At 37.8% G+C, this 27,860-nt stretch overlaps 1 protein-coding gene across 1 annotated transcript; it reads left to right on the plus strand.

Moving 5' to 3' along the window:
* LOC139152023 (filaggrin-like) lies at positions 1-27,770 on the plus strand. Its single transcript, XM_070725111.1, has 13 exons — positions 1-100; positions 5,366-7,977; positions 11,607-11,663; positions 16,276-16,344; positions 16,866-16,976; positions 17,122-17,229; positions 18,076-18,204; positions 18,839-18,937; positions 19,956-20,078; positions 21,121-21,207; positions 22,706-23,327; positions 24,494-24,615; positions 24,961-27,770. Exons 1-13 carry the CDS (start codon positions 13-15, stop codon positions 25,000-25,002), a joined length of 4,269 nt encoding a protein of 1,422 aa, XP_070581212.1. The 5' UTR covers positions 1-12; the 3' UTR covers positions 25,003-27,770.
* Positions 27,771-27,860: the final 90 nt, after the last annotated feature.

The following is a 27,860-nucleotide window of genomic DNA, read 5'->3' on the forward strand; positions in this document are numbered from 1 at the left end:
CATTTCTTCAAGATGGCGTCTCGACGTCAACGATCAGAAGGAAAGGTTCGAGGCGATGAATTCGTGCCAAGTTATCAAGGCAGAGAGAGATATCCAGGAGGTAAATTAAACAGCAGTACGGTATCAAATTATTGTGAATGTTACAGATGTATTCAACAAAGCTAGCATTAATGAATACAATTTTTGAGATGTCGTTGCTGATGTACGAAGCCGGCCTACACGACCACAATCTGCAGCATCGATGCCGTTTTGCACTGTGCACTCTGTGCGGTGTGTGGCCCACTCACTCCTTTCTGTTAGTTAGTCGGTACTTTGGCAACAGACAACCGGAGGAGTTGTTAAGCTGTTGAGTACATCAATATGTGTTTCGGTAACAGGCGATGTCTTGTACCGTGACAACACCAGGTGCATATTCGCTCCATTCAATGTATGGTTCTCATCTCAGTGTTTACAGAACGTCACCTGCAGCACTACCTCAATCATCAGTACGTACATGTACAGTCAACTGAGCGCCTGCCATGTCCTGTTGAACGAGGGTTGATTAACATATCATTTGTCATTTTTGAATCGATAAAGGAAGGGTTCTTAAGTTTAGATGGGCAGTGAGGGCAAGTCTCCATGACATTGACAATGACATGATTTTTACTGCAGTGCTAATTATCGATGTGGAAACCTTTCCATGATGATCTGTTATTTATGTCAGAATAAAGGTATAAAATTTTCTGAGTCTGATTTTCAAGATATTATCTCCTAAATTATTGTGAAATTCTCCAGTACTAGCAATCGTTCATTTAAAACAGCTGATTAAAGGGGCAGTCCTCAAGCTCTAGTTCTCATATTAGTCATTTGGTATAATTTACATGGTGTTAGCAATGCCAGTTCATAAAGATCATGAGAATATTTTTTGTTTTTCTTTACTCAAGTTACAATTTCTTTTGATGTATAAACCGATTTTAAAAGTCATAGAAAGTGTTAAAAATGTACATAAATTAGCATAAATTAAGCGTTCGTTGAGACATAACATGGGGTTTCTCGAGTAGAAGCCCATAGTTTTACTGCTATTTTGTGTTGCTGAACCAGGGGCTTATACTCGGGCGAGTACAGTATACCTTGATAACCAAAATATTCATGGACTACCAGCCATTTTCACTGGGCTACCAACTTCAGAAAATGGTAGCCCAAGTGAACTACTGGGGTAAAAAGTTAATTTCGAGCCCTGCTAGTGGAGAATTGAATGATTGCAAAACAGTAACAGATAGAAAGTTTTGATGTAGTTTAGGAGCTAATTTTCATCATTAAGTACTTAACAAACAAACAAATGCTGAATATGACATGAATGTGATCTTGACTAGAGATTTCTTGTTGGTGAACTACCCATAACATTTTTAATGGTTATGACTAATGTTTTTTTAATGCGGATATTCACATTTATTCATAGCACATAGGTATTAGGTATAAAATTGTACTCAAATGAAATGTAGAAAGGTATAAAATTATACTTTTCTACATTTCATTTGAGTATTGATCAAGACTCTGAAAATGGCTCATTTGTTTTGTATTTTATATATCATGTGTGTGGAACAGCTGCTGTCTTAATCATGTATGTTTAGCTCAGCAATGACTGTTCTTCATTCAGAAATTTTCAAAAGAATGTACAGGACATGTAGTTGAATGAAATTATAGTTTTTGTATAAGTTTTAAGATAATAAAATTTGCATAGACTTAAAAGAAGAGATAGTGAATGGTGTATGGAATCAGGTAACTGATGCATCCTGTGTAGATGATTGAATAAGAAAGGACGTCTACTGAAAGCTTCACTAAAAGAATGCAGTGCTGTACTTCTCAAGAATCAGCTACAACTCTATGTACAAGAGCCACTGAAATTGCCATTTATTGATCAGTGTACAGTCAACAAAATACATACCGGTATAACTCAAAGAGTTCAAATTGAATCCTGACTTCAGTGAAGACAAATTGTTGCCACAGCACAGTGTCCTGAAGCAGTGCTTGACTGGTGGAACCTAAGAAGTGAATCTTTCAACAGAGACGGTGACACATGCTGTTTGAACCTGCAGTTCAGTGAAGATAACACCATAGTATGGTGCATAGTCGCACAGGGGATGTTTATACCAATTTCATGGACAATTAAAGTTACACTTGTCTGCCGGTTTATACTTTTGTTGGATGTACATAAGTTTATAAAAACAAGTTAAAAACCTGTTGTTGATGTTGTATCCTGTAAATAAGTTGCAAACTCTGTGCCCAGTTAACCCTGATATTGATTGCTCAACAAACTACGGTACAGCAAAGACAGAATTATAAGAACACAACAAAGTGGAATGGTTTGTGCACACCTATCTAAAGAGGTCACTTTGAACATGATGATAGTTCAGCAACTACCTTAGCAGATACATTTGAGTAACATAAATAGGACACAGACCCTATGAATGCCTTGAACCAGCTTTGCAGTGAGTACCACATGGTACACAATGGAAGTGGAAAAGACTGGAATAAAATGTCCTGAAATGTCTCACAGTAGTTGGCAGAGATCAAACACTGGACTTGAACCAAGATCAAGACTCAGAATATCTATTTGTCACATTGACCTGAGTATAGACATTGAACTTGGAGAACATTTTTACCCTAAGGAAAATTAATCACCACTGCCGGTAAATCCTGAAGTACCAGTACATACGCATCAGAAGAAAGAAGATGATATTGGTATTGTAATGAGACAGTTGGCTGTAAAATGACTGTACAGATTGGTACCATGAAGGTGAAGGCAACCGCAATATCAGTATGATTTATCCTCATCAAGTACAGCTGATTGAATACCTTTCCTTTTTGTTGCATCTGTTTTTGCTGTACATGTACTATTCCAATTGTGATGACATCATCAGGCTATGCCCTGGAAAACTCACCTCATATCACAACATGCATTTCAAATGATAATACTTTACAAAAGTAAAATAGCTTGCAAAACTGTTACTATTTTAAAGGACAAGACGTTGATGCATTTGTCCTTTTCTGAGTACTACATTTTTGAAAATGCTGATTTGTCAGACTGCAAATGTTTCGATGACACATGTAATTGAATGATTACTTTTTAGTTTAAAATCAGTATTTGTGTCAAAGAAAGAATATCAATTATTTCTTGTGATGCATTGACTTCTGAATTTACCCATTTAAGTTTTTTCCCCAGAAAATTGACACTTTCAATAAATAATTATAAAAGAACTTTGGGAGCATACTGTAATACGTACAATTATGGAAATGTTCCATTCTGAGTTTATTCATGATAAATATCCATGCAATATCTCACCCAGGCTTTATTTAAAAAGATCAACCAAACATAGCAGTAGTACATGTATATGAAATTTGGAAGATCTTCTTACCTGCTACATTGGCTGTGCTATCTGTTACATGTACTGGTACTTGTGAGGAAAATATTATTGTACTGGAAGACGCTGATACAATATCCGACAACACATCTCTGTGGTATTTATTGATGTCAGGAGAAACGAAGCGTCAAAGCTGAAGACTAGAAGTGTGTTTTCCTCACGGCAGTCGGAGAAAATAGTATGAATAGCACCAAACTACGTATATCTGTCAGTTTTCTCCAGATAGGAAGAAGACTTCACAATATGGCATTAAAGAGTGAGTTTGCAATCAAGGACAATGAACTGTAGCGACTACACTGAAGTGAAAACTCGGTGTATTTTGATCGCTGTATGTACATATACCAGGACACAACAAACACACAGAAGACAGATGCTGAACTGCACGACTGTTACTGAATACTCGAAATGGAGGTTAACATGTATGTGAATAGTGGCTCATATTTTCCATGTACTATGTCCACTTGTATGCGCCTGTAGCAGGCCAGTGATGTCCAAGTATCTAATTCTGTTCAAATCTCATTTGACTGAAAGTTGTAGTCGTCAATTGAATCTTGCATTCTGCCTGTGGAGTTTATGATTATACAAGAAAGTTGTCATGCAGAATGTTACATGTAACAGACACCGAATTCTATCAGAGTGGATCTGATGCTGAAGGGTAGAAGCTACATGTACATGTATATTCAGAAAGTTAAAGTGATGTCCCATAAGACCTGTATTATTGTGGTAATCAAAGCTCTCCTCGGAGATGTGGAGAATGTTCACGAAAACCTCGTACACTGTGCATTGAACCATGGCAACAAGTGAGGATGATAGTGATTTGCGTAAATGGATTCAAGATGTAAGTTAAATCATGATTGTAAACTGTGTGGTCAGCCGTATTGTCATGTTACCAGAGACGTCAACAGATAGACACATCATCAGAAACTCTGAGTTATTGTCTACTGGTATGTTAATATTAACCTTTTCACCCCACATCCCTGTTTAGAGGTCCAATTTTGTCATAGAATATTATACAAAAGGACCAGACCATTGTGGTGAAAGGGTTTAGGCAGGGTGTACCAGAAGTACATGTGTAATCAGCTCAAGAGCGTTCAGAACAACTTTCTAACAAAGCAGGACTTTTTTTGTCCATATTGATGTTATGACAACAAGTCCTTAGCAGTTGCAAAATGTATCTGTTACAGAAAAGCAGCATCTACCTTTGGTAAAACATTTCGTGTTACAACATTCTGAATCTGATGAAGACAAGCTGCCAAATATGTAAATTCAAGTTTGACAGTTACAGCAAGGTTTTAAAAAACAGTAGCATTGTACTGCTAACCAAGAGAATTTACAACTTACATGTACATGTACCGGTACTATTGGGGTCATTGCACACCATACAAATTTTCATGCATACATGTACATGTATCTGTGATTTGCATGTTGTACAACATACTGGTAATAAACATTAATCTCATTGTGCTGCTTGAAATACATGTACTGTCCATACCAGTAGGTATACATGTTTGTACATAGATATTTGACAGATTTGACATGGTATATCATACTCTTTTTTGAACTTTACCAAACCAAGAAGAAAAAACTGAACAACATAACATTTTGAAATTTATTGTTGATATCCACTCCAATTTCTGCAAAAACTAGCAATGATAATATATGGATGATATCCCAGTCATCATGTACGGTACTTTCCTCATTAGTGATTTTGCCTTCTCCATGAACAATTTTGCTGAAGATCAGAGTGTTGGTATAACGGAAGAAATGTCCATGATAATCAAATTACATACTCAAACAGTTTCCAGCATATGACGTTGTGGATGCTACACTTATCATATTCAGACATCTGCTACAAAAAGGTAAAAGTAGAATAAGCGATTCTTGGTTCTCCATTGTTTCTTACTTTAATGATATATGCTCTTGCATGTATATTCCATTTCATCATCTTTTCCCTCACACTGTAGGTCATCAGACTTCCTTTAGACAAGAATCTCCATGGCCCAATCAGGGCCTAGCTGGGTACCAAGGCATCGGCAACACCTATGGTCAGCAATTTCAGCCTCAGCAGTATGGTAGTGGCGGTAGTGGGCCAATGGACAGTACTGGCTTCAGCCAAATGCAGTACCCAGTATCACAGTACCCAAATCAAGCTATGCAGGAACAGGCACACCAGCAGATTGTCCAGCAACAGGTCAACCAATATCAGTTTCAGCAGCCAAATCCACAGCCGCAGTATCAGCAGCAACAACACCAAATGCAGTCAATGATGCAGCACCATCAGGACACTCCTCAGATGCAGTATCACCAACAATCCCAACCACAGAACTACCAACAGCAAGCAGCTCAGCCACAGTACCAACAGACAGGAAGCTTTCATGATAGGCACGGGCCTGACTATGGATCAGAGGGACATGATGTGAAGTTTTCCCAGTACAGCATGGAACAAGATCATGGAAGAGAGTCATTTGGATATGGAGAACACCAAGGAAGGCAGGTTGTACTGGGAGAAGATGAGCAGAGTAGAAATGCCCCATCCAGTGTATTTGACAGGCTTCAAGGTACTGCATACCAGGCTCCTAAAGATGAAAGATATCATGATAGAGGGAAAGATTCTTCAAAGAAATATGGAGACAGAGATGAGATGTTGCAGCATGGAAGTCAGTCACCAAGGAAAGGGAGAGACTCGCAGCATACTCGGAATAGATCATCAAATCCAACTCATAATGTGCACCAGGACTCAACCAGACACATTGAAGAAGAAGATAGAAAGCAGCTGTCAAATTACGGGAAACCATCCCGAATGTCAGACTCCCTCAGACATCATGATAAGCCTTCGGAAGGTAAACAAGAGCTGTTTACTAACAAGAGAATAGTTGAAGTGTACAACCCAAGGGAAGAAGATGGTGGTCTCTCTAGATCAACAGGGAAGTCATCAAGGTATGCCAAATCTGATGATGCACGTAAAGAATCATCAAGGTATGACGACTCATATGTTGAAGGCCGTGAAGAATCTAGCTTTGTAGAGCCTATGCAGTCTTCCAGGCGAGTGGAGTTATATGAAAAAGGCAAGCCAAGTACACGTGAGGAGCCAGGACGTCAAAGTGGGCACAAACGGCCACACGAAGGAGATAATTCAGCCATGTATGAGGAGCCTGGACGTCAAGCGGTATACAAGCAACCTTATGGTGCAGAGAGCAGAGTTTATGAAGAGTCATTGAGACAAGGGAATGAGTCATCAAGATATACAGATTTTGATGAGAGAAACCCAAACAGGCAACAGGGTTCTAGTTTTGGGAGAGCTACCAATCAGTCTGAAGAATTGATTAGGTTTGAGAAACCTACTGGTGGGCATTATGAAATGCTTGATGTGTCCCATAAAAGGCCACGTACAGATGAGGTACCACAGTATCAGATGCAGGAAGAGAGGAGATTAGATGACAGATTGCAGCCAAGAGGAGACTTTCCCATATCAGATCATCTTCCAGCCCAAGGCATGGAACCACCATTGTCACAAGTTGAAATCATTAAGAAACAAATAGAAGACATCCAGAAGAGCCTTTCAGCAGAATACTCTAGCATGGCTGCAGCTTCCCAGCTGTCAACGATAAAAGATATGCTGTCAACTATACAAGCTCAAGTTGGTTCACAGAGCTCACAAGCTGATGTTCGTTATTTGCAAAGAGGCCCTGATCATGGAGATGCTGGCCAAAGGAGTCTGGATGAAGGTGTTGCCTATCAAGGCATGAGACAACTTGACCAACAGCAGTATTCCGAGATTGACACGGTTCCTCTCAGTGAACCTGGCCGTGAACTTGAAGCAGCATTGAGTATGAGGAAGATCATTGAGGATAGGATGTCTGAGAATATTGATCAAACTTTGGCAGTCAAATACAGGGAGATATATAAAGGTTTGTCACAGCAAATAGATCAAATGGAATCTCAGAATAGATATGGAGGTCGGTCTCCGCCGAAAAGAATGCAGACTTCTACAAAGGCAGTAGATTATGGTCAAGGTGATTCATTTGGCATACAGGACAAAGGTCATGGTGATTCATTTGGAAGACAAGACAAAGGTCGTTCTGACTCGTTTGGCAAACATGACCAAGGTCATGGTGATTCATTTGGCAGACAAGACAAAGGTCACAGGGATTCACTTGGCAGACAGGATAAACGTCGAGGTGATTCATTTGGTAGACAGGACCAAGGTCACGATGATTCTTTCAGTAGACAGGGCAAAGGTCATGATGATTCATTTAGCAGACAGGACAGAGGTCACAGTGGTTCATATGGCAGACAGGATAAACATAAATCACAATTGTATCCAGAAGATTCCTCCAGAGCACGTGACTACACTGCCAGTTTTCCATCAAATGTTCCTGACAAGACCAGCAAGGTATCTGAGAGCAGACATTTAACAGACCGAACTTCAAGTAGTAAGTCTGGAACAAGGGGCAAGGATAGCACTCATTCAGAATCAAGACAAGCAGCTGCCAGTTCTACTAAAGAAAAGAAAAAATCGTCTTCTGGAAGGGAGTCACGCGGATCAAGGAGAAGACGGAGGACACGAAGCACAACGGTATGGTTACTTTTATCATTCTCCTTATCAGCATATCAGATGTGACAGATAATGTAATAGTCAGGTTTTTATGGGAGTGGATGTGCCAAAATGTCACCTATCAATAGAATTTGAGGTGCGAAAAGGTTCAATGTTATTTGTGAAGAAGTGCGGAATACACAGACGTGTACATGCAGTTGTATCGGTATACAGCATACATTGTGTATTGGTATGTAGATCAGATTCCTAAAAAACATTTGGTAATGATAATTCAATGAAAGAATTTGTTTCAAAATAACATTATGCATTTGCCAGTCTGGAATTTCAAAACCAAGAAATTTGAAAAGATAAAGCTACGTAAATTGCCATCGTTGTTTTCAAGACACCAAGTTCAGTAATCACCTTGCGAACTTTTCAATTATGAATGCCCATGTCTACTGTGCTACTGTCCTAGTATTGAAAAACTTCCTCCCCATAAGCTTCCAGCACAGTAGACAGTGATAGTAACCAGATGAAAAATATCATATGTGTTATCAAATCAGAGTTATCAAATAATAGCTTGTTTTGTCAGACTGTGCGTGATTGAATCCATTGTGTAAATGACAGATGATAAGCATGATGTCAGTGATGCTTGTGAAGTGTTCACCAATAATGTTTACTGTTTCGAAGGTGCTGCATGTGTTTTAGGTGGGCGTGGTGTCATTTATGGCAAAGGCAACTTGCTAAAAGTATATCTATACGTATATGTACATTGTACCTAGAATATGTACGATTTGCCAATGACATGATGTAAAGCAAGGTACAGCCTACAGGACAATTGGTGTGGATATCTCTTCAATCTCAATACGATTCACACTGCACTGGAAATGGAATGGCCCCATACCAAGGAAGTCTCACTTCAAGGAAAATGGTTGACTTAACTGGTTTTGTTTGTGAAAGGATCCACAGCAGTAGAGATGAAGTAGAGTGGATGATATTCTAGGATTAAATCCAGAACAAAAAATTTTGTTCTGTTGCCTTTCCTTGAAACAATTCAACTTCTCTGCATTATACCCTGTACTTGCAAATTTCTGTCAACGTCTCAACTTTGACCTTTCACAACAATGAAAGTGCATCCATAGATGTGTTCATCACCAGCAATGTGTACAATACACATACACTGTAGCAGTACATGGAGAGTGTTAACCCAAGAAACAGATGTCAGCATTCATGATCGTGATTGAACTGGCTTTATTGGATGAATTTCAAATATTTATCCAATTTGAGCAGACACAAAAATTGATTTTTCATGTTTGTCTTTAGGTTTAACACACAGAACCTTCCTGTAGCTAACTAGTATAGTCTGTTTGCATTGAATTGCTTCAAATGCGTGTTTGACATTTATGTTTTTTGAACTTGGATTCCATTGGTCGACTGGAAAACACTTCACACCTGAAACTGGTGAAAATAATATTGTCTATGGTCACACATTCAGGATTCCAGTAGTTTAATTTTCAAGGCAATGGAAGCAGTTCTTACCGGTATACCTGGAACAGTACAGTTGTAGAAATGTTTCTGTGTTCTGAAGGACGTGCCTTGAAACATCGAGCTAGTATCTGTATACATGTATACACTTCACACTTGTACATGTACCGGTATATGTGAATCTGGCCAAAAGCTGTCAACTATGGAGCAATGTAGTATGCTGTTGGTGAATTCAATGTTCTTTGTATCGATTTTTGATTATAATGATTCAACCAGGGCTGATATTGCTAAGGAGCAAAATGTTGACAATAATTTGACTTGATACATCTTGGAAATCACTGTGGCAAAAGGAAAACCCATCGAGTTGTGTGCAGTCGTTTTAAGTGTCATATACCGGTACAGTTGATGTTATCAAACACTCTACCAAAAGACTTACTTCATCTGACAAGTAAACTTTGACAAAATTAGTGAAACACTAACAATTTTTTACCAAGCCTTGACAAACGTACGTTATCTGGTACTGTGCACGTTTGGAGCCGTCTTTCTGTGACATCATCCTGACATTCTAATGAGAAGAATTCAGCTTACATCTGGTACATGCAATATCTGCAATTCTGAAGTATATATTATAGTTGCTGTTCTCGAAAACAGGCAGTCTAACTCATCTATGTGATACTGTTGTATACGAAGAGGTTTGTATACCGGTAGTGTTATGAGTACTGGTATTGTGACAAACAGTTTCACAACATTGCTACATGTATGTTTTGTTCCATTGAGTACAAAATTAAGTAGCAGGTTCCGGTAACTTTTCTCTGGACGTCTCATAGTTTGGATAGTCTACCTAAATGTGCTTTAGGTCTGCTGTGACCACAGTATTACATGGGGTATATTTAATTGAACTTTGATATATGTTGATTGGTGTTGACTATTTTTATGTCGACATGATAGAAGCACAGTTGGAAGCTCTCTACTTCGTCAATGGAGTTTCTTCAATTCCCGCATCTGTCAAGGTTATGAGACTGGAAGGTACACCTCACATGTACTGTATATGTTGGGAACCACAGTACAGAATGAATTTTGGTCCCCAAAATGTAATATGATGCCAAAAGTCAGCTTGTCATGTATATAGAACTGGTGTCAAGACAGTGTCAACTCCAAGGCTAGCTGCTTTTTCATAAAGGAACGTACAACATGTCGGTTTTGTTGAAATTGTTTCCTTCTATTTTGCATTCCTACAAACACTGAATGCCTGGAAATCATGAACAGCAGTGTATCATTCATTCTGAAGTTCTATTGTGATTTATGTTTGCATTGTATTTCATGTGGTCTGTGTTGATAAGACTCCTGTACATTACCATTTGGAATGAATATTCCATGATGCATTCATCGTGCAGTGCAGCAACAGGATACATGTATATCCATCCGATGTCCAGTGGGCTTCATCCTTGACAGGTCAACCGACTGGTTTTGCTGAAAATGTCCATTCTGATACATACAATGACAGTATCTTACACAATCAACAATCAAGGGCTGTTTCAGACTTGAAGTGTACTTTTTCACATTTCATCCAACTCCATTCAGCTGTCTTGGTTTGGAAAGGCTCATTGATGCATACTGTAACTTTACTGCGGCACAGCAGCTTTGATGGAAGATGATATCTGCAAAAGTGTCTCTGAGTCTGATAACTGGATAGATACATGTACTGTACATGTATAGTCAACAGTTATCACAGTGTACTCTACTCATTGGCAATGTTGGCACTTTCCACATCACTTTTCACTTCAATCAAGAATCAAGGCAACAAGAATGGTTGCAGCTCCTCAAACAGAAAACAGAGACTACATGTACAAAATTTTTGCAGTGGTTCTAGTCCAGCAGAAACAAGATGTTCTACAGACTCAGTACACCCAAGAGATCACACGATGGCAGTATAAGCAAACCCACATGTACAACATGTATGGAAATTCATGTATTTCTATGCCTGTTTGTGTACATGGTTTTGTTTGTACGTCTTGGTCCATACAAATCCAGGTTTAAACTATTAACTCATCATATGGAATCACCGTCACTGTGATTGAACATTGAGACATTTTCATTTGGCTTTGTCAATGCAAGTGCATATTTCACTTTTTCACATAGAGTTGCAAATAACAAAGTTAATTCAACTTTCTTGTGTTATTTTACAGAGTGAACAGCAAGGAGTTCTGTGTTATGTCTGTGATGTAAACTTTGACAACGTTTCTGTAAGTATGAAGACTAAGAGTGTTTACACATTTGTGAAAGGCCAGAAGCTGTAACTTTTGAAGTTTTTTGTGTCAACTACAGTGTTTTGTTTCGCACTCTAAGGCATGTTGAGATACAAAGTTTGCAGCTTGTCAACTCAGCCTGTACATGTACTTACTGCATTGTTACTGTTGACAAGTGAATTCTGGTCTGGATTAGTAGAAGTCACAGGTAAACATTAACAGTGCATTTTAACTTTATAGACACTGTGTCAACAAGCAAAATATACTATGCTCAGACAGGGAAAAATTGAAACGCTTCTGCAACACTATTTGTGATTTGTAAACACAGGGGATTAATAGATTGAGTCCGCTTGCGTCCACATACACAAAATTAAGCCATTGTTTTGATGTTTAAGACGTCTTAATGCGCCCTCTCGAGTTCAAAAGGTGTGTATGGCAAAGCATTGTTTGTAACAAGATGGCTGAAATGGACGACGTCGTACTGGCTGTAAAGAATGTGAAAGAGGCTCCCCACCTAACTATCCAAAATGTTTTTGTGTCGAGTTTGTGTTTATTCGTTCTAAAATGTGTTCCTACATTCTTATCCGATTGTTTGTGTTAATAAAAATGTTTGTTTCGCCTCGCCATAAGCTTTCCTCACACAAACAAAACATTACCGTCCACACTAATCCAAACTTCCCTACAAATATCCGAGGCGAAACAAACATTTTTATTAACACAAACAATCGGATAAGAATGTAGGAACACATTTTTGAAACGAATCAAACACAAACTTAATGACTCAATCGAATATTTTTGTTCCCAATTAATTAATCATAGACAATCTCAATTCTCGGTTTATGGCAATTTTTGTCGACTGATAAAAGTCTTTTCATCTTCAACATTCCATTCTAATTTCACCTACGGTATATAATATCCTAACCTCCTGTGACTTTCCTTCTAAACGTTGATTTGCTTTGTGCACCAAAGAGATGCTGTATTTTATGCCAAACGATGAAAAAATATGTGAAGAAATAACCATGTATCAGTCAGTACGGCAGGCGAAACCCCGACGGCCATACCGATTGGGGACAGAGCAGAGTAGATCAAAACGCAAACGGGGTGTTATTATATGAAAGGCGGTGACTTATTTTAAAGCTGAATAAAATGCTGTCTCTCATTGTGTAAGTCTGTTGATCGAAATATATTCATTAATCATGGGGGATGGCAGTCTCGATCTCCCCTTATTGGTTCGATATTTACTGACTCGTTCCCTCTCATTTTTGTCAATCAATGAAAGCATTTTCGTCTTCCATATTCAATATTACTTTGACCGATGTTACATCCTGACCTATACTGTCATTAGTTTTGACCAACGTACAAAGACATTGCCCATGCGTCCGGCTGATGAGATGTTTTGCAAAACGGTGAAGAAATGGGGGCCCGGGAGACATCGATGTCAGTCTTTCCAGACTGTTTACATGTTGCTAATAGGGGATATCAAAGGAGATGAATCAGTTAGTTGAATAAAACATAACTTTTCGGACTTATTTTATGTCAATTTTGTCAATGTCGGACTTTTGATTCAAGAGAAACCAGAATCACCTACAGAGATGTCTGTATTAAACACGGACGCACAATTGGGAATAGTTTGTTATGCTACTGTCGGTCTCAGTCTTGGTGTCTCTCCCATACAATTTCGAAGCTATAGGTCTACACTTGTCGTTTCGATTCACAGGTAGCGGTACACCGATGACCAGATATTGTACCGTTCTTAAAACTAGTCTAAGCAATTTTACGACACTGCACTATTTGCCATCGTGTCTCCCCGTGAACGTCCTTGAACCTATGGACGTGACCATTGTTTTACTGCGCCCATTAGAGTGTAAACCCCTGTTCGTTATCAGCAGAATACTTTTTAAAGTTCTGTACATCAGTGTACACTGTGTGTATAAGCCCTAAACCTAGTTTAATTCAATTATGGAAAGGTATTAAAGAATAAAGGGTCGTTACAGTTGCTAAAATTGCGAGAAAAACGGCACTTTTTACTCTAATAGAATAGTCCTATCCACAAGCGCTATTGTTTTAAATCACGTCCATGGTGTGCTGTTGATTTTCATTCTTTCGTGCAATTTCATTCGCTTGAAGCAATTATCCTTTCATTTGACTGCTCTGTGGGACTCTTCTGAATTTGTGTTTTGGATAAAAAGAACTCTACAGTGAAAGACATAAACTTCGACGGTGATAGGTATCGGTTCGATGTGTGAAGATATACAGATTACAAGTTATTTTAGAAGTTCTCAAAACCAGTAAAAATAATTCTGCGCGCCACTTATTGATAATTTCTTCTTGTGAACGTCCTTGAATCCGTGACCGCGACCATTGTTTTCGAAGTGTTCGACGGTGGATGATCGGTAGATTAATGAAGATATATGTTACTGAACTATCGTGTGATTGTTTAATAGCATGGTTAGGTAATAGACGGTGTAGTCTGTAGAGGCGATTCCACGGCCCAAGGGAGCGTACATCGCATGGTTTCTTACAACGAACGAGCCGTCGGTTTCCATTGCTACTACGTGAAATCAGGCCTCACCGATGTCCCGGGCCGATGTCCCTGTCCTGATTCGGAGAACAACTTTCAAGCTGCGTGTTGAGGTTCAGATGTCCGATTTTTTCATATTCAAAAGGCTTATTGATTTACAGAGAACGCCCGTCTTGTTTTTAGCTTTAACTTAGCACATGATGGCAATTGAAAATTCAAAGCCAAATAGCCAGTGGGAAAAAAATAGACGACTCGCTCTCACCAGCGGTCGAGGTCGCAATGAAAAAAAAATCGAAGTCTCTGAAATTGGTATCATTGCTCCGCCATGTTTATTGTTGGTTGTACGGCCAGTTTAAAGTCACAGACTTTCTTCACGGTAAAATTCATATAATTGCCATACCACGAAGTTCCCTGTGCATTTCAATATGTCTATTTGGAAGCAAAAGCGTCACGGACATTCGATCGATGGTGATGAACTTTCTCCAGGCCGTGACATGTCACCAGTTACGAACTTTACCGGTTTTCGATACGAAAGATGCAATATATTATCAGCGTTGTTCACGTTGTGTTTTGAGTTTGATATGGAATATAACAGGAAAACACTAACGATTAGAGTGACGATAGAGACCATGCCCGAAATGGAAAATTGACATCAACTACTTGTAATGAGCAGTGACCTGAAACTTCAGACTGATATATAAATGTCGACAATATAAAACATTGGAGAGAAAGAGGGAGAGAGAGGTTTACGCTGTCGCGAACTGATTATACTCTTTCGGATATGACTTCGGTGAGGACTATACACAGACATCGAAAATGTACACCTACTTTCCAGAAATTTGACTAATCTTATAATAAGGAGTGGAACAAATCCAAAAGTGTTGGTTGAAGTAAATCTTCAGATGTTGGTTTTCTAAAGTTAGATAATACTTACAGAAATATGGTCGTCACAGTCTTCTTTTAAAAACTATTATCTTCAACACCACGTTTCTTATGATCGGTGGTGTCATTTTTTATTATTTTTACAAACTTTCAATGCATCAAACGCTATAAGACTATCTCATCTGCCTGTCAAGGAGTTACAATATATTTCCAAGGGCTGGCACACGATGTCAACTTACGTGTCGTCCGTCGAGCGGCCGGTGGCAGTGTCACAGATTGTTCCGTCTGTAATCGCGGCCACTTTGATTTTGATGTGACACCAACGTGCGTTTGAGGTTTTTTTGTTACGAAATTTGTCGACCTCACAAAATTTCACAGTCCATGCTTTGAAGCAGTCTCAACATGGCAAACATGTCTCGCTTAAATTTCATCCTCGTCGTTCCAAATTAAATTCGACCACTAAATTATTTCGGCAGTTTTAATTTCCTATTAATTCGACGTTTTTCAAATCGTAATGAATTTTTTCTGGTCGAATTGATAGGGTTTTTGGTAGCAAGCTTATCTCTTCGTCGGACCAGTATACCGCGAGATGTAGTACTGTGTTCGGCAGCCATGGCGAAAGTGAATATTGTATATTGTTGTTGTTTGTTTTATGTTACAAATACCTGTCGCGTGAGGGCGTTTGAAACGCTTCTGAAGCGGCTCAGTCTGTCCACACAGCGATTTGCGGATAGAGTTAATCCCTACAACGGCTCTGGTCGGGCCGACTAAACCGTCTCAAATCTGAAACGCTTCAGAACCACTTCGGAGTGTCCACACATAACTTTCTGTGTCAGTATTGGCCCAGAACCGTTTCAGAGACGTTTCAATGGCCTGTGTATGAACGGCATGATAGTAAATGCTATGTAGTTTACAATGAAAACAACAAATCATCAAAAGTTACAATTAATGGCCCTTCACAGCAAGAACTAATGTTGACACACTTCTTCCACGGGTTCTGTGAGTTGTAATCTATTGTATGCCTCTCATAAATGTATCATACTGTGTACACAGAGGCATTAACAGATATCAAGGTCAGGCTTGCCATCCGAGAGTTGGAACATACATTTTCTGGGCAGAGACATACAGTACTGTACATGTACTGTACGGTAGTACATTATGTGAAAATACAGTCGATGTGTTATGCAATTCTTTATTATTTTTCAGACTTACGTAGAACATCTACAAGGAAGTGAACACGAGAGGAAACAAAATCGTTCAAAATCACCAAAGAAGGTAATTTATTAAATTGTCTTATAATCAAATTTATATTATTTCAGAACACCAGTGTTTTCTGATCAGGGGAGGCTCGCATAGAAAGATGTAGTCTTTAGTGTGAAACTCTGGCATAGAAATCCCTTCATATCTTTATTTTGTTGTTTAACCTGTCAGGTTTCTCAGATGTACAGCTGTAGTTGAAAAGTTAAATCCGTTTTCAGCAAACCTGTGTTTAGCAATGGGTTGGAAAAATTCACCTGTAAGGTATTAAGGTACTCATACCTGAATGTACATTGTTAAGTGATGCACAGTATCTACATGTACAATTATGATGCAAGCACATAAAATTTCTTGATTCTGCAAGTCTGAAAATTTGTAGAAATCCCTGTGTTTAGCACCTGCTAATAAATGTTGTGTGAAGGCCATGTTTGCTATTAGAGTTCTTAAAAGTCTGTGGTTCAATGTGCCAGTCTACCACCTGAGGGCGCTCTACCAAAGATACAGTAATTCTCATGGCCTTGATCCTCACCTCATTACAGAAATCTGAAGAAGGTACAGCTTCCAGGGAAACCACAGATGCTGCGACAGCAACTCATGTTTCTGACAAGCCAAGCACAGAAACCGTTAGCGGTCAACTCTCTGATGATTTGGTAAGTTACTTATTTCACTTCTTTAGAATATAAACTTTCCAAGGATAAATTTTCATAGGCTGTAATGTTTAATGTGTTTTCCAGCATGTTATATTTGAAAAATAAAGACTTTACAAATATACAAATCCATAATTGTAATTGACAGGTTTTGCCATTCCTGACCATCGAGGAACGACTCAGATCTATCTTCAACTTTCAAGATGATGATAGGTTTTGTCTCATTTGCAATCAACTGGTTTCCAAGAATGTGACAGTAAGTAATTCATTCAAGTTCCTTCTGTGTGTGAGTCTGTCATCATCCACAGAGTACCAGTGAGTGGCATAATTATTATTGCATGATCGCCATAGTTTGTAGACTAAACCAGAATTAAAAATGGTAGCATTGTAAAAGAATATATTTCACATAGATGCAGTGTTCTAAATGTTTCAAGAAATGTACATTTTTCTGACTGTGTGCATTTAATGTCCTCTTGCAAAGTCAGTGGAAATGCATTCATTTTCAGAGTGTCAAAAAGCTGACATTCCGGGGCCGTTATCCTACCAAGTCCTGTTAGTGCAAGATTCCAGGTTGATTAGTCATGGAAAGTCCGGCAACATATATTGGTTTTGAAGGGTAAATCTGATTTGTAGATTGCCATTGTTTACTGCAACTTAAGGAATCTGAAACTATAGCTATTCTCAACCTGATTGGCTGTTTGGAAATAATTCAACGATGACAATTGGGTCAACGCTTTGAGTGCCAAAGTCAATTTTTGTCACCTTTATAAAGTATAAACCTAGCCATGCAATTCAACAAAGATTTTGATCAAAAGCTGTAGCCATTGAAGAATCACATCCATTTGGTCCAAAATCATCTAAAGAATTGCTGGAAAATTCATAAAAATTGGTAAAATGTTGTACTAGAATTTTGGCGGGAAAAAATTGCAGTACTAAAGGGTTAAGCCAACCATGAGCTAATAGCTCCCAAGATTCTGCACTTTGGCCCTGGGGACAAGGTGAAGGAAACTTTCGCTTGATACCGCTTTGAAGAAACTTGGAAGAATGGCAAATGACAGGGCTATATAGTCAAAAATGATATAAATGATTGTGTTCTTTACAGCTAACAGTGCACTGTGGTCGTCAAAGACATCAGATAATGCAAGCATTATTGGATGAGATTGCCCAGCTGAATTACATCATAGAGGATTTTGCTAAACCAGACAAGATCCAAGATGCCTTGAGAAGAGCTGTAAGTATACTGAACATTAAAAAAAAAGTAATTTAGGTAGTTTCATCAAGGCTTAACAATCTTGACTCTCGCATTGATTAAAATCAAGTGAGATTCCCAGAATATGTATTTTGTAAATGCAAATACAATTGTGTTTTATAACATTTTTTCAGTGATTCTTTTCCCTCAGCAAATTTATCAGTTGTTCTTTTTATAGTAGAATTTTGAAATTGGACAGTAATTAGTGTCCATCCTTTGAGTGCCAAAGTCAATTTTTGTCACCTATATAGATTATAAGACAGACATATTTTATTTCAGGTTTGCATAATTTGTTTCAGATTTTTCACAAAATTTTGATCAAAAACTGTATCCTATGAAAAGTGCTGCCCCCTTTAGTCTAAAACTATCGAACGTATTACAGAAAAAATCATAAGTGGTAAAATGTAGCACAAAAATTTGGCAGAAAATTACAGCACTCAAAGGTTAACATTTACTGGATGTGAAATCATTCCAACCAAATGTTTTGCAAAGAAATATTTAAGGTGGATGAAATATTGATATTGAGCCAGTATCTTGTTCCCTGGTACATCACATCAGCCTTCACGTAAGCTTGTATTTGAATAATCTTCCAAGCTTGTTTTCCCATCTTCAACAGGAGAAAATAGAGGATAAACTGAATCAGGCAAAGACTATGCCAGAGTCCAATGCATTCTGTCCAATATGTAGTGTTCATGTTAAGCATGTTGAGTCTCAGGTAAGTGGACACAGATTTTGTTATTGTAATAATATTGTCCGATATATCCACCTCTCCCCTGTCCCAAAATGGAATGCTCTCACCAAGCCTCAAGCCCTCGATATATCCACCTCTCCCCTGTCCCAAAATGGAATGCTCTCACCAAGCCTCCAGCCCTCAATATATCCACCTCTCCCCTGTCCCAAAATGGAATGCTCTCACCAAGCCTCCAGCCCTCAATATATCCACCTCTCCCCTGTCCCAAAATGGAATGCTCTCACCAAGCCTCAAGCCCTCAATATATCCACCTCTCCCCTGTCCCAAAATGGAATGCTCTCACCAAGCCTCCAGCCCTCAGCATGAAAGGTTTTGAAAGCAACTCTTCAGTTTGTCTACCAAGGCATTTACTTATTTCATTCTTATAAGTAAAAGTATTCATAATTAACCCTTTGAGTGCTGTAATTTTTCCCCACCAAAATTTTAGTGCAACATTTCAGCAATTTTTATGAATTTTTCTGTAATTTTTGATTATTTTGGACCAAACAAACATTACATTTCATTGGCTACAGGTTTTCATCAAAATTTTGGCAAAAATCTGAAAAAATTTGACTGGGGTACATTTTATACAGGCCATAAAAGTTGATTTTGGCGCGCAAAGGATTAAGGAAAGTAATTTCCTTTCTGTGTTTTGTGGCCCACAAACATGTTTACATGTTCTATTGAGTTTGTCATACTCACATTTTGGTACAGTGATGGTGGTGTTCTTGTACTGCAGACTGTTTTCAATGGTGTATTTTATTCTTATATGATTGACAAAGTACAAAAATTGTCCAAATACAAAAATGATAAGCCACTAAGTGTGTAATTTGAATATCAGTAGTGTGTATTTATCAGTGCTGTTAGCAGTGTGTTGTTTGAGATGTAAATCTTTCAATTTTTGGAAATATTTAATTACGTGGTGGAGTCTCACATGTTCTTCCTTTGCTAATCATAATTCAGGTTATTGCTAAAATATAATTATGTTTATTTTTTATGACAGAGTCTGGAGCCGCACTTGACAGGTGTTCGTCATGAGAGAGTCAAACAGATGTGTGAGGTCATTGTCATGGTCAAGACAGCTATTGAGAATAATAGTCTGAAGAAAATTGACATGCAAGTTGAGGTAGTGACATTCTGTCTTTGCTGTGAAAATAGTTATGATACTGATTGCAAATAAGCCAATTCATTGTTTGTAGTATTGTGGATATGTAAAATTACAGTGGAGATATTGTCAGTCACCAGTTGTAAGTGTATCGCCAAACTTAAATTGATATGAAATTTACTCAAGAAATCCCTTTTTGATGCTTCAAACTTTCAACATATCCAGTGCACAGGATTGGGCTTGACTTTCAGAAAGTGCCAGAAATTCCCAGAATTGACACAAAGGGATTTCAAAAATTTGGAGAAACTCCTACGTTGCCTAAATTGACTAAAAGAATTGAGAAATTTCAAAAATTGTTCTTGAATTGACACAAAGAATTCAGAAATCTCAACAAAGTCCGGCATTGACACAAAAGAATGCAGAAAGGCCATCTCTGCACTGTTGAGTCTATAATGAATATTTGTGTCTGTTAGGTTTGTTGTGTATATACCTTTTTGAAAATGCACTATTCAAAGAACAGACATGGTCTTAGCAGACAGCATTTACAAAAATGAAGTCACAGTATGTCAATTATACAAGTCATACTACCAGAAACACAAAGATTTTCTGCAGCCAAATGGATATATGCAAGTATCTATTTGCATAGCTGTCTCAAGTATGGTTCAGTATTTCTGTGATATGAGTTTCTTAACTAAGTTTATGTGTGAAGTACGATATAGAGTATGCATTTGTGAGTGCTTCACAAAATCTACAGCGTGTGGAGAGGGTTACAGTCTGAAAAATGTAACAACTAAGCTCAGTTGTCAAACCATTCTTTGTAAGGGTAGGGATTTAGCCAAGCAGTTTTGACTGTTATGTCATCATGAGGTGACTAGGTGCCATACATTATGTGAGTTCAAACCTTATCCAGAATTTACTGAATTTAAATATATAGTTTTGTTTTCACTAAGGTAAATTACTGAATACAGGCCAAAATACTTGGGTGCCATAAGTGGTATTTAACACAAGGGAGCCAAAAGTCAATTACCTTAAAAATTGCTTACTTTGCCTATTCTTATTTCAGGATTATGAACGTATGCTGAGATACAGACCCAGTGATCAGAAAAAATGGTTGTGCTTGATCTGTGATGTTATGAACACAAATAAACCGGTAAGGAACAGAGCAATTCTGATGAAATAGCAAATGATGAGGTCTTTTTTTCATTTCCATGTGGAGTTTGAATTTGATATTATCAGAGACTACAGCAATGAGTACTTGATAGGAACAGAAATGACTGTAAGGTCTCTCCATTTGAGTTTGAATTTGATGTTATCAAAGAATGGTAATTTGCATGAGTACTCGACAGGAACAGAAAGGTCTGTTAAGGTCTCTTCATGTGGAGTTTGATATTATCAGAGACTACCGTAAACCAATTTACATGATTACTTGACAGGGACAGGGGACTGCTAAGGTGGTGTACGCATCAACTTTTTGCTCAACTTTCTGCAAGGAAACTAAATCATTCCCCTACAAAATTCAGAATAAAAATCAGTGGTCACCTAGCAAAATTTTGTACTGGAGAAACAAATTGCCCAATATTTTCTGATGCTTGAAATTCAAAACTGCCACCACCTCTGTTAACTCTATCAGTAAAAATTAAATTTCTGATTTTTACTAGAAAAAGCCAGTGAAAGCTTTAGTCATTTCCCGAGCTTCAAAATGAGCCCCTCCAAGTGGTAAAACAAAAATATTATAAAAGCTTGATAGTCAAAATGTCTGTTTCCATGGCACTTTCTACCTTAATTCAGTCATGACTTTGATTCCAGAATTGCACAGAACATAGCTGCCAGCAAACATTTGAAAGTAGACTCTGCAATAAAAGGACATCTTTTCATATATTGGTAGGAATCGATCCAAAATGCCCAAAAAAGCAAACTTTAGGCAGATTTGGTAAATTTTGCTGTTGTACTTGAAAGAAATTACATCATAAAGACTAAACTTGGTGATTGCCAAAGTTTCTGCCCATCAGTTCCACTGCATGGCTATGAAAGGAAATAAAGTAATTTGTTAGCATTGTACTTATGTGTGTTAGATTTCCCTTAGGAGTTAGTGGTTGTGGTAGCAACATTTAACGCTGATCCAACACCTGTACCATGACATTCCCCAGGTACGCATGACTGGCACACATCTTTACCCATATATACAGATATGCATATTTGGTAAGGGGAACAAATTTTGTAGAGAATATTTTTTTTATTTTTCACATAAAGTACATTTGTTATGCAACTAATCTCTAAGAACAGAGGTTGAGGTGCAAAAATGACAAAGTACACCATATAAGGGGAAAATGTTGAAACTCTGCCGCTGGAGACTAGGTGAATGAAAAAGGTTAAACTACAGTTTAAAGAGAAAAGTCTTGAGGGAACGGTGGAAGGAAAGGGCAAAGTTGGAGTGACGAAGTTCAGAGGGAAATTTAAGTCTATAATGTAGGGCCTATGTAAGAGAAACATTGCTTGCCAAAAGTCTTTGTGGAGACGCTTGGAAAACTGATAAGTCAAGAATCTAAGGAAGAGGAGCATTTTCTTTTTGGAGTGTATTAATGTAGAGGCTTAGAGAGATATTGCTTCAAGAAATTGAAGTTAAGAAATCCTTATTGCTTTCTTTGCAGCGGGATCAAGCTCACTTTGAGACGTCACACCACATCACCAAGAAAATCTGCATCACAACTATCCTCCAGTCCCTGAAAATGGTCCTCAATGCCAGAACCATGCTGCCTATCAGGCAGGAGAGTTCTCATAGGTCAAGTAGAGGTCACAGGTCATCAGCTGACAAGGGTCAAAGTTCACATGGGCAAATGGAACCAGAAGTTGGCCATCAGCAAGGAGGGTACGTGTATGAAGGAATCAGTGATATGGAAAGGGAATTCACAGAGGAAGAGTTAGATTATGATGAAAGCATGCTAGTTGCTTACGATGAAATCGGAACTGAGCTCTATGAGTATGAAGAAGATCCGAATCTGTATCAGAAACCTGACAGCTACCAAGCCAGTGCAGTAAGACAGGAGGAGAGGGCGCCCTCACGTGACCGGAGTGATCGGAGACAACGAGATGACCGGAGTGATCGGAGACAACGAGATGACCGGAGTGATCGGAGACAACGAGATGACCGGAGTGATCGGAGACAACGTGATGATAAAAGGAAGGAGAAGAGAGGAGAAAGACACAGTAGAAGTCAGACCAAGACAAACAGAGAGGAAGATTTTAGTAAGGGATACACTGGAGATATTGTTGGTGAGTGTAAATAAATTTGTTGGATATATGACAAGGATTTTGAGACAGAAATATATGTGCCTCAAAAGTGAAAGTCCTAAACTTGTGCTCAAGCTTTCCTCAAGGAATCTTTCAACCATTCTCTTTCAAAATCAAGAATTAAAATCGGGGCTTACAAGACAAATTTTGGAACAAGAGAAACAAATTAGTGATTAGAGTTACTGATAATTGAAATTCAAAATGGCTGACATCCCTGTGTTTATTCTCAGACCAGAAGTTAAGTTTCAAAGAGAATACAGACAAAATTTATAAGAAAGCTCACCAACGAATATTTATTCTGAGGAAGCTAAAGAGTTTCAATGTTAGCAGTCACATCCTTGATTCTGTGTATCGTTGCTGTATTGAAAGCATTCTAACTTATAACATTGTCACATGGTTTGGTCATATTTCTGTTAAAGAGAGAATGCGACTAACGAAAATTGTAAACATATGTAGTCGACTTGTCGGGACAAAGTTAAAAGATCTTGGAGAACTGTATACTTATGCTCTTCGTAGGAAAGTTTATCCATTCTTGGTGATAAATCTCACCCATTGAATGACAAGTTTCAATATCTGCCTTCGGGACGCCGTCTACGTGTGCCCAGGGTAGGAAGAATCTTTTTAAGAAGTCATTTATACCGTCAGCAGTTGCTGTTTTAAATATGAATATGTCTGATTCCATCCGGAGAACCCGAGCAAACACCATTTTAAGTAGGAACTTTTAATATAGTGTTGTGTTTGTCTGTAACTATTGTATTTTTTTGTATGGTGTTGTCCGTATTTGGTGTTTTTTATAGCGGTCCTGATGTTTTAAAGACAACTTTCCATGTTTTTATGGACAATAAAGTATATCTATCTATCTATCTATATAAAATTTTTGATCTTCGAAAAAACTTAGCCAGTGAAAAGTTTTCCTACACCAACAGCTTCAAAATGAGCCCGCACAAGTGGTAGATAAGAAAAAATTGTAAAAGTTTGAGAGTCTGAATATCTGTCCCTGAGGCGCATTCTACGTTAAACTGATTTTTTTCCTTCAGAAACTTAGAACATTAAGCCCTTTTGAAACCTAGGACTTAAGGCCTTGATTTTGTTTCTGCCTATTTTCATTGCAGTGATATTAAAAATATTTTCTCTGTTTTTCTTCTCAGGGAAGTCGTTTGTGAAGCCAGGGTTTTATTGTACACTGTGTAACCAATACTACGGCGATGCAGAGGTAGCATTCAATAAACACTGTACGACAAGAGCACATTGTAAACGTGTTAGATTTTTGGTAAGTGTCAAAACTTTGTTTTGCTCGCATAACTTGATGTATATTCCACTGCAGTGTAGAGAAAATATCTATGGCTAAAGTTGACTTTTTTATTCTGTCAATTCAGTTCACAAAGCAATTCAGCTGTGATCTGGGGTTCTTGGGGTTGGTGGATACAGTTATTTTTTTGCAAGAATGTGCATTACCCATCCTGAAGTTCTGCAGACTAATTACAGTAGCATGTGCCTCGAGAGTGAAATAGTCCCGGCATAGGGTTCCACATACAAATAGTCATTCCTGTAGCTAAGCTAACTTTCAGTGCATCATCAAATATTTATCTAATACTTTTCTTTTATTCTGTTTTAGAATGAAGAAGGTAAATCCCACCACAGACAAAGGCCAAGATGAGACAGCTGTTCTTGACAGGAAAACTGAAAGTTTTAAACATCGGGTACAAATTAATCCTTTGAGTGCCAAAGTCAATTTTTGTCACCTTTTTAAAGTTTACCCGAGTCAATTTTTCTATTTTTTGCAAAATATTTTGATAAAAAACTGTAGCCAATAAAATGTTAGGTCCATTTGGTCCAAAATTATAAAAAAATACAGAAAAATACATAAAAAATGGTAAAATGTTACATCAAAATTTTGGTGGGAAAAATTCCAGCTCTCAAAGGGTTTACATTGTTATAACGGAAAAGTAGAATACCATAGTGGTAAAGCAAATACTTGTGTGAATGAATGACCAAGACTGAGATGAGGATATCAGTTTAATTTTATTCACTGATCAGTGTTGAACTTTGATGGATATACTAATGCAGCAAACATGGAATTATTGAATGATCTCCATGTAAAGATCACAAGTAATCATTGACAAACATGATGTCGTGTTTGAATACATTGTAGTTTTAGTGACTTTACAGACTTCTAACGGTTAAAACTGTTGAGTGTGTGCAAGGTCTACTACTGTATATATTGTTGCTTGATGCTCCAATTGTGCAAAGTGTTGTATCACTCATAGGTTCAGTTTTTTTTAAAGAGTGCTTTCTTACACATACTTGCAATTAGGGATGATCATTATTTGTCAAGTCCAGACTCTACTTAACCAATTACCCAGAATACACTGTATTTAGTTTTGCTCAGGTTTCAGGATCAGGTATTCACTTTCATGGCTGTCACATTTATTTGGTACAGAAAAGAAAATATTCACCAGATCTCTTTGTTAATAGCTTATCAGTGTTTGAAATAACTCATAATTACAGGTAGGATCATTGAGTTGCCATACAATTTATCTTTGAGTAGTTACAGAAAGAAAAATTGTATGGCAACGTTAATTACTCCATTTTTATGTATCTAAGACAATTGACAATATCAAAAACTGCATATTAGATTCATCTTTGAAAGTTGAGGGATAAAGACAAAAACATTTTGCAATTTGGTCTGCAGAGCACACAAATTCTGATCTCTTCCAGCCATTCCATTGTAAACTCATTTTTTGTAAAATTTTCATCCAAGGATCAGAAATATGAATCTTAATGTTAAATGTACCGGTAGTCCCAGCAAGTCCAGTGGTTTCAAAATACCACAAAAATATTATGAAATAAGAAAATATGTATAAGGTGTTTTATATCATTGTTAACCAAGAATATTTGGAAGTCAGTTTTTTGCATACATGTTGTATGCAAACCAGAAGTACTTTAATTTTTTATTAAGTCTTTTAAAGAGCATACATTGTACACAGTCGGAGGACAAATGTTTCATTATTACTGACCTTCAGTTATTGACCTTTTATTCTGTAGATTTCAGTTTCCATTTTCCATAGATACCAGACACAGTAGGCTTGTAACAAATTTGAAGGAGTGCTTATCATATGTTTTGTAAGTTTGTACTAAATGATAGAATTTTATTTTGTCACACTCTCAGTTTGCTTTCATTTATGTAGCATTCTAGTCTTAATTTTACTTGTGTAGTGGGATGTCAGCTCACTGTGAAGTAGAAACTCAGAAGTAAAAGCAGTTCTGAGAATGCATGAAGTAAAACTAGACTGAAAGATCCGTCAGTCGAGGACGCTCTCTAGGCTTCCCGCTTTTTGAAAAAGATAATTTATTCCAACAAAGTGGCAAATAAATCAAATCTACATAACTGTGAATGTTTTGATTGAACGAACATGTCTGAAAAAAGTCTCAAGGGGGAGCGTAGACAGTGCCCTAGAGCGATGGATCATTCCGTCTAGAAGTCCAACATGCTGACACTGATAGGAAACCAAAATTGCACTATATGTTATACTTGATCCTCACTTTTACATTTCAAACTTTATAATTGACGATGAAGTCATCATCTCCACTCAGAAATTGGACATCATGACACCATTCTGGTTTTCCCATATTGCACATTACATCGTGGCAAACATGGCTGTATATTAGACAACTCAAGACTACACTATACGCAATAGGTCTGGTCAAATATTTATCGTCTGCCTGTTAGCTCAATGGTGCAGATTTGTGGGTTGTCCCACCGAATGTCAATCAAGCTGTGCACAAGGGCGCCATCTTGAGGCAAAGAAGTGCGAACCCCCTAACTCGAAAGTCAAGGATTGTTGTTCTGACCTAGACTGGCCCTCAGTTGCTTGGCCTTTCTCTGTAGTAGATACTGCCTAGCATTCTGCAAGTTTGTTCCTTCAATTCACTTTGTTATGATATTTATATGCCCTCAGACCTGGAGCAAGTCTATCGTTTACCATGCCAAGATCGAGATCATACTCGACATTATTTTAAAGTAGTATGCTCCTTGAAATTAAAGGCTTAAAATTTCAAGAAAAGTTTAAACCATTCTCTTTCAAAATCAGGAATAAAAGTCTGGGGTAACTGTGCAAAATTTAGTACCTGAGGCGAATTCTACCTTTAAATATCAGTTTTGTAGTAGAGGTTACCTCATGCATACTAAGCTTTTCAAGTCAACTCATCATCAACTATCAATCAATGGAACCAACACTGCCAACATTTTAAAATATCTGAATTCTTCCTCTGGGTCTACAGTACGTCTTTCTTGCTTGGGATTGGTTGGTACTGATTGTGCTTAATTTTTTTACATTTTGTATAGCAAGTTCTATTTTGTTCGTCTTTAGTGTACTGTATATATGTGAACAGGTAATAAACACTGTTGGTATTTCAAAGTAACAATGGCTATTGACACTTACAATCCAGTCTGTGTGTCTGTGTCTGTGACAGAGAGCGATTGATTCTCAACTATTGGAGATATCTTCATTACCA

This window comes from Ptychodera flava, chromosome 2 (assembly GCF_041260155.1).
Source record: "Ptychodera flava strain L36383 chromosome 2, AS_Pfla_20210202, whole genome shotgun sequence".
Lineage (NCBI taxonomy): Eukaryota > Metazoa > Hemichordata > Enteropneusta > Ptychoderidae > Ptychodera > Ptychodera flava.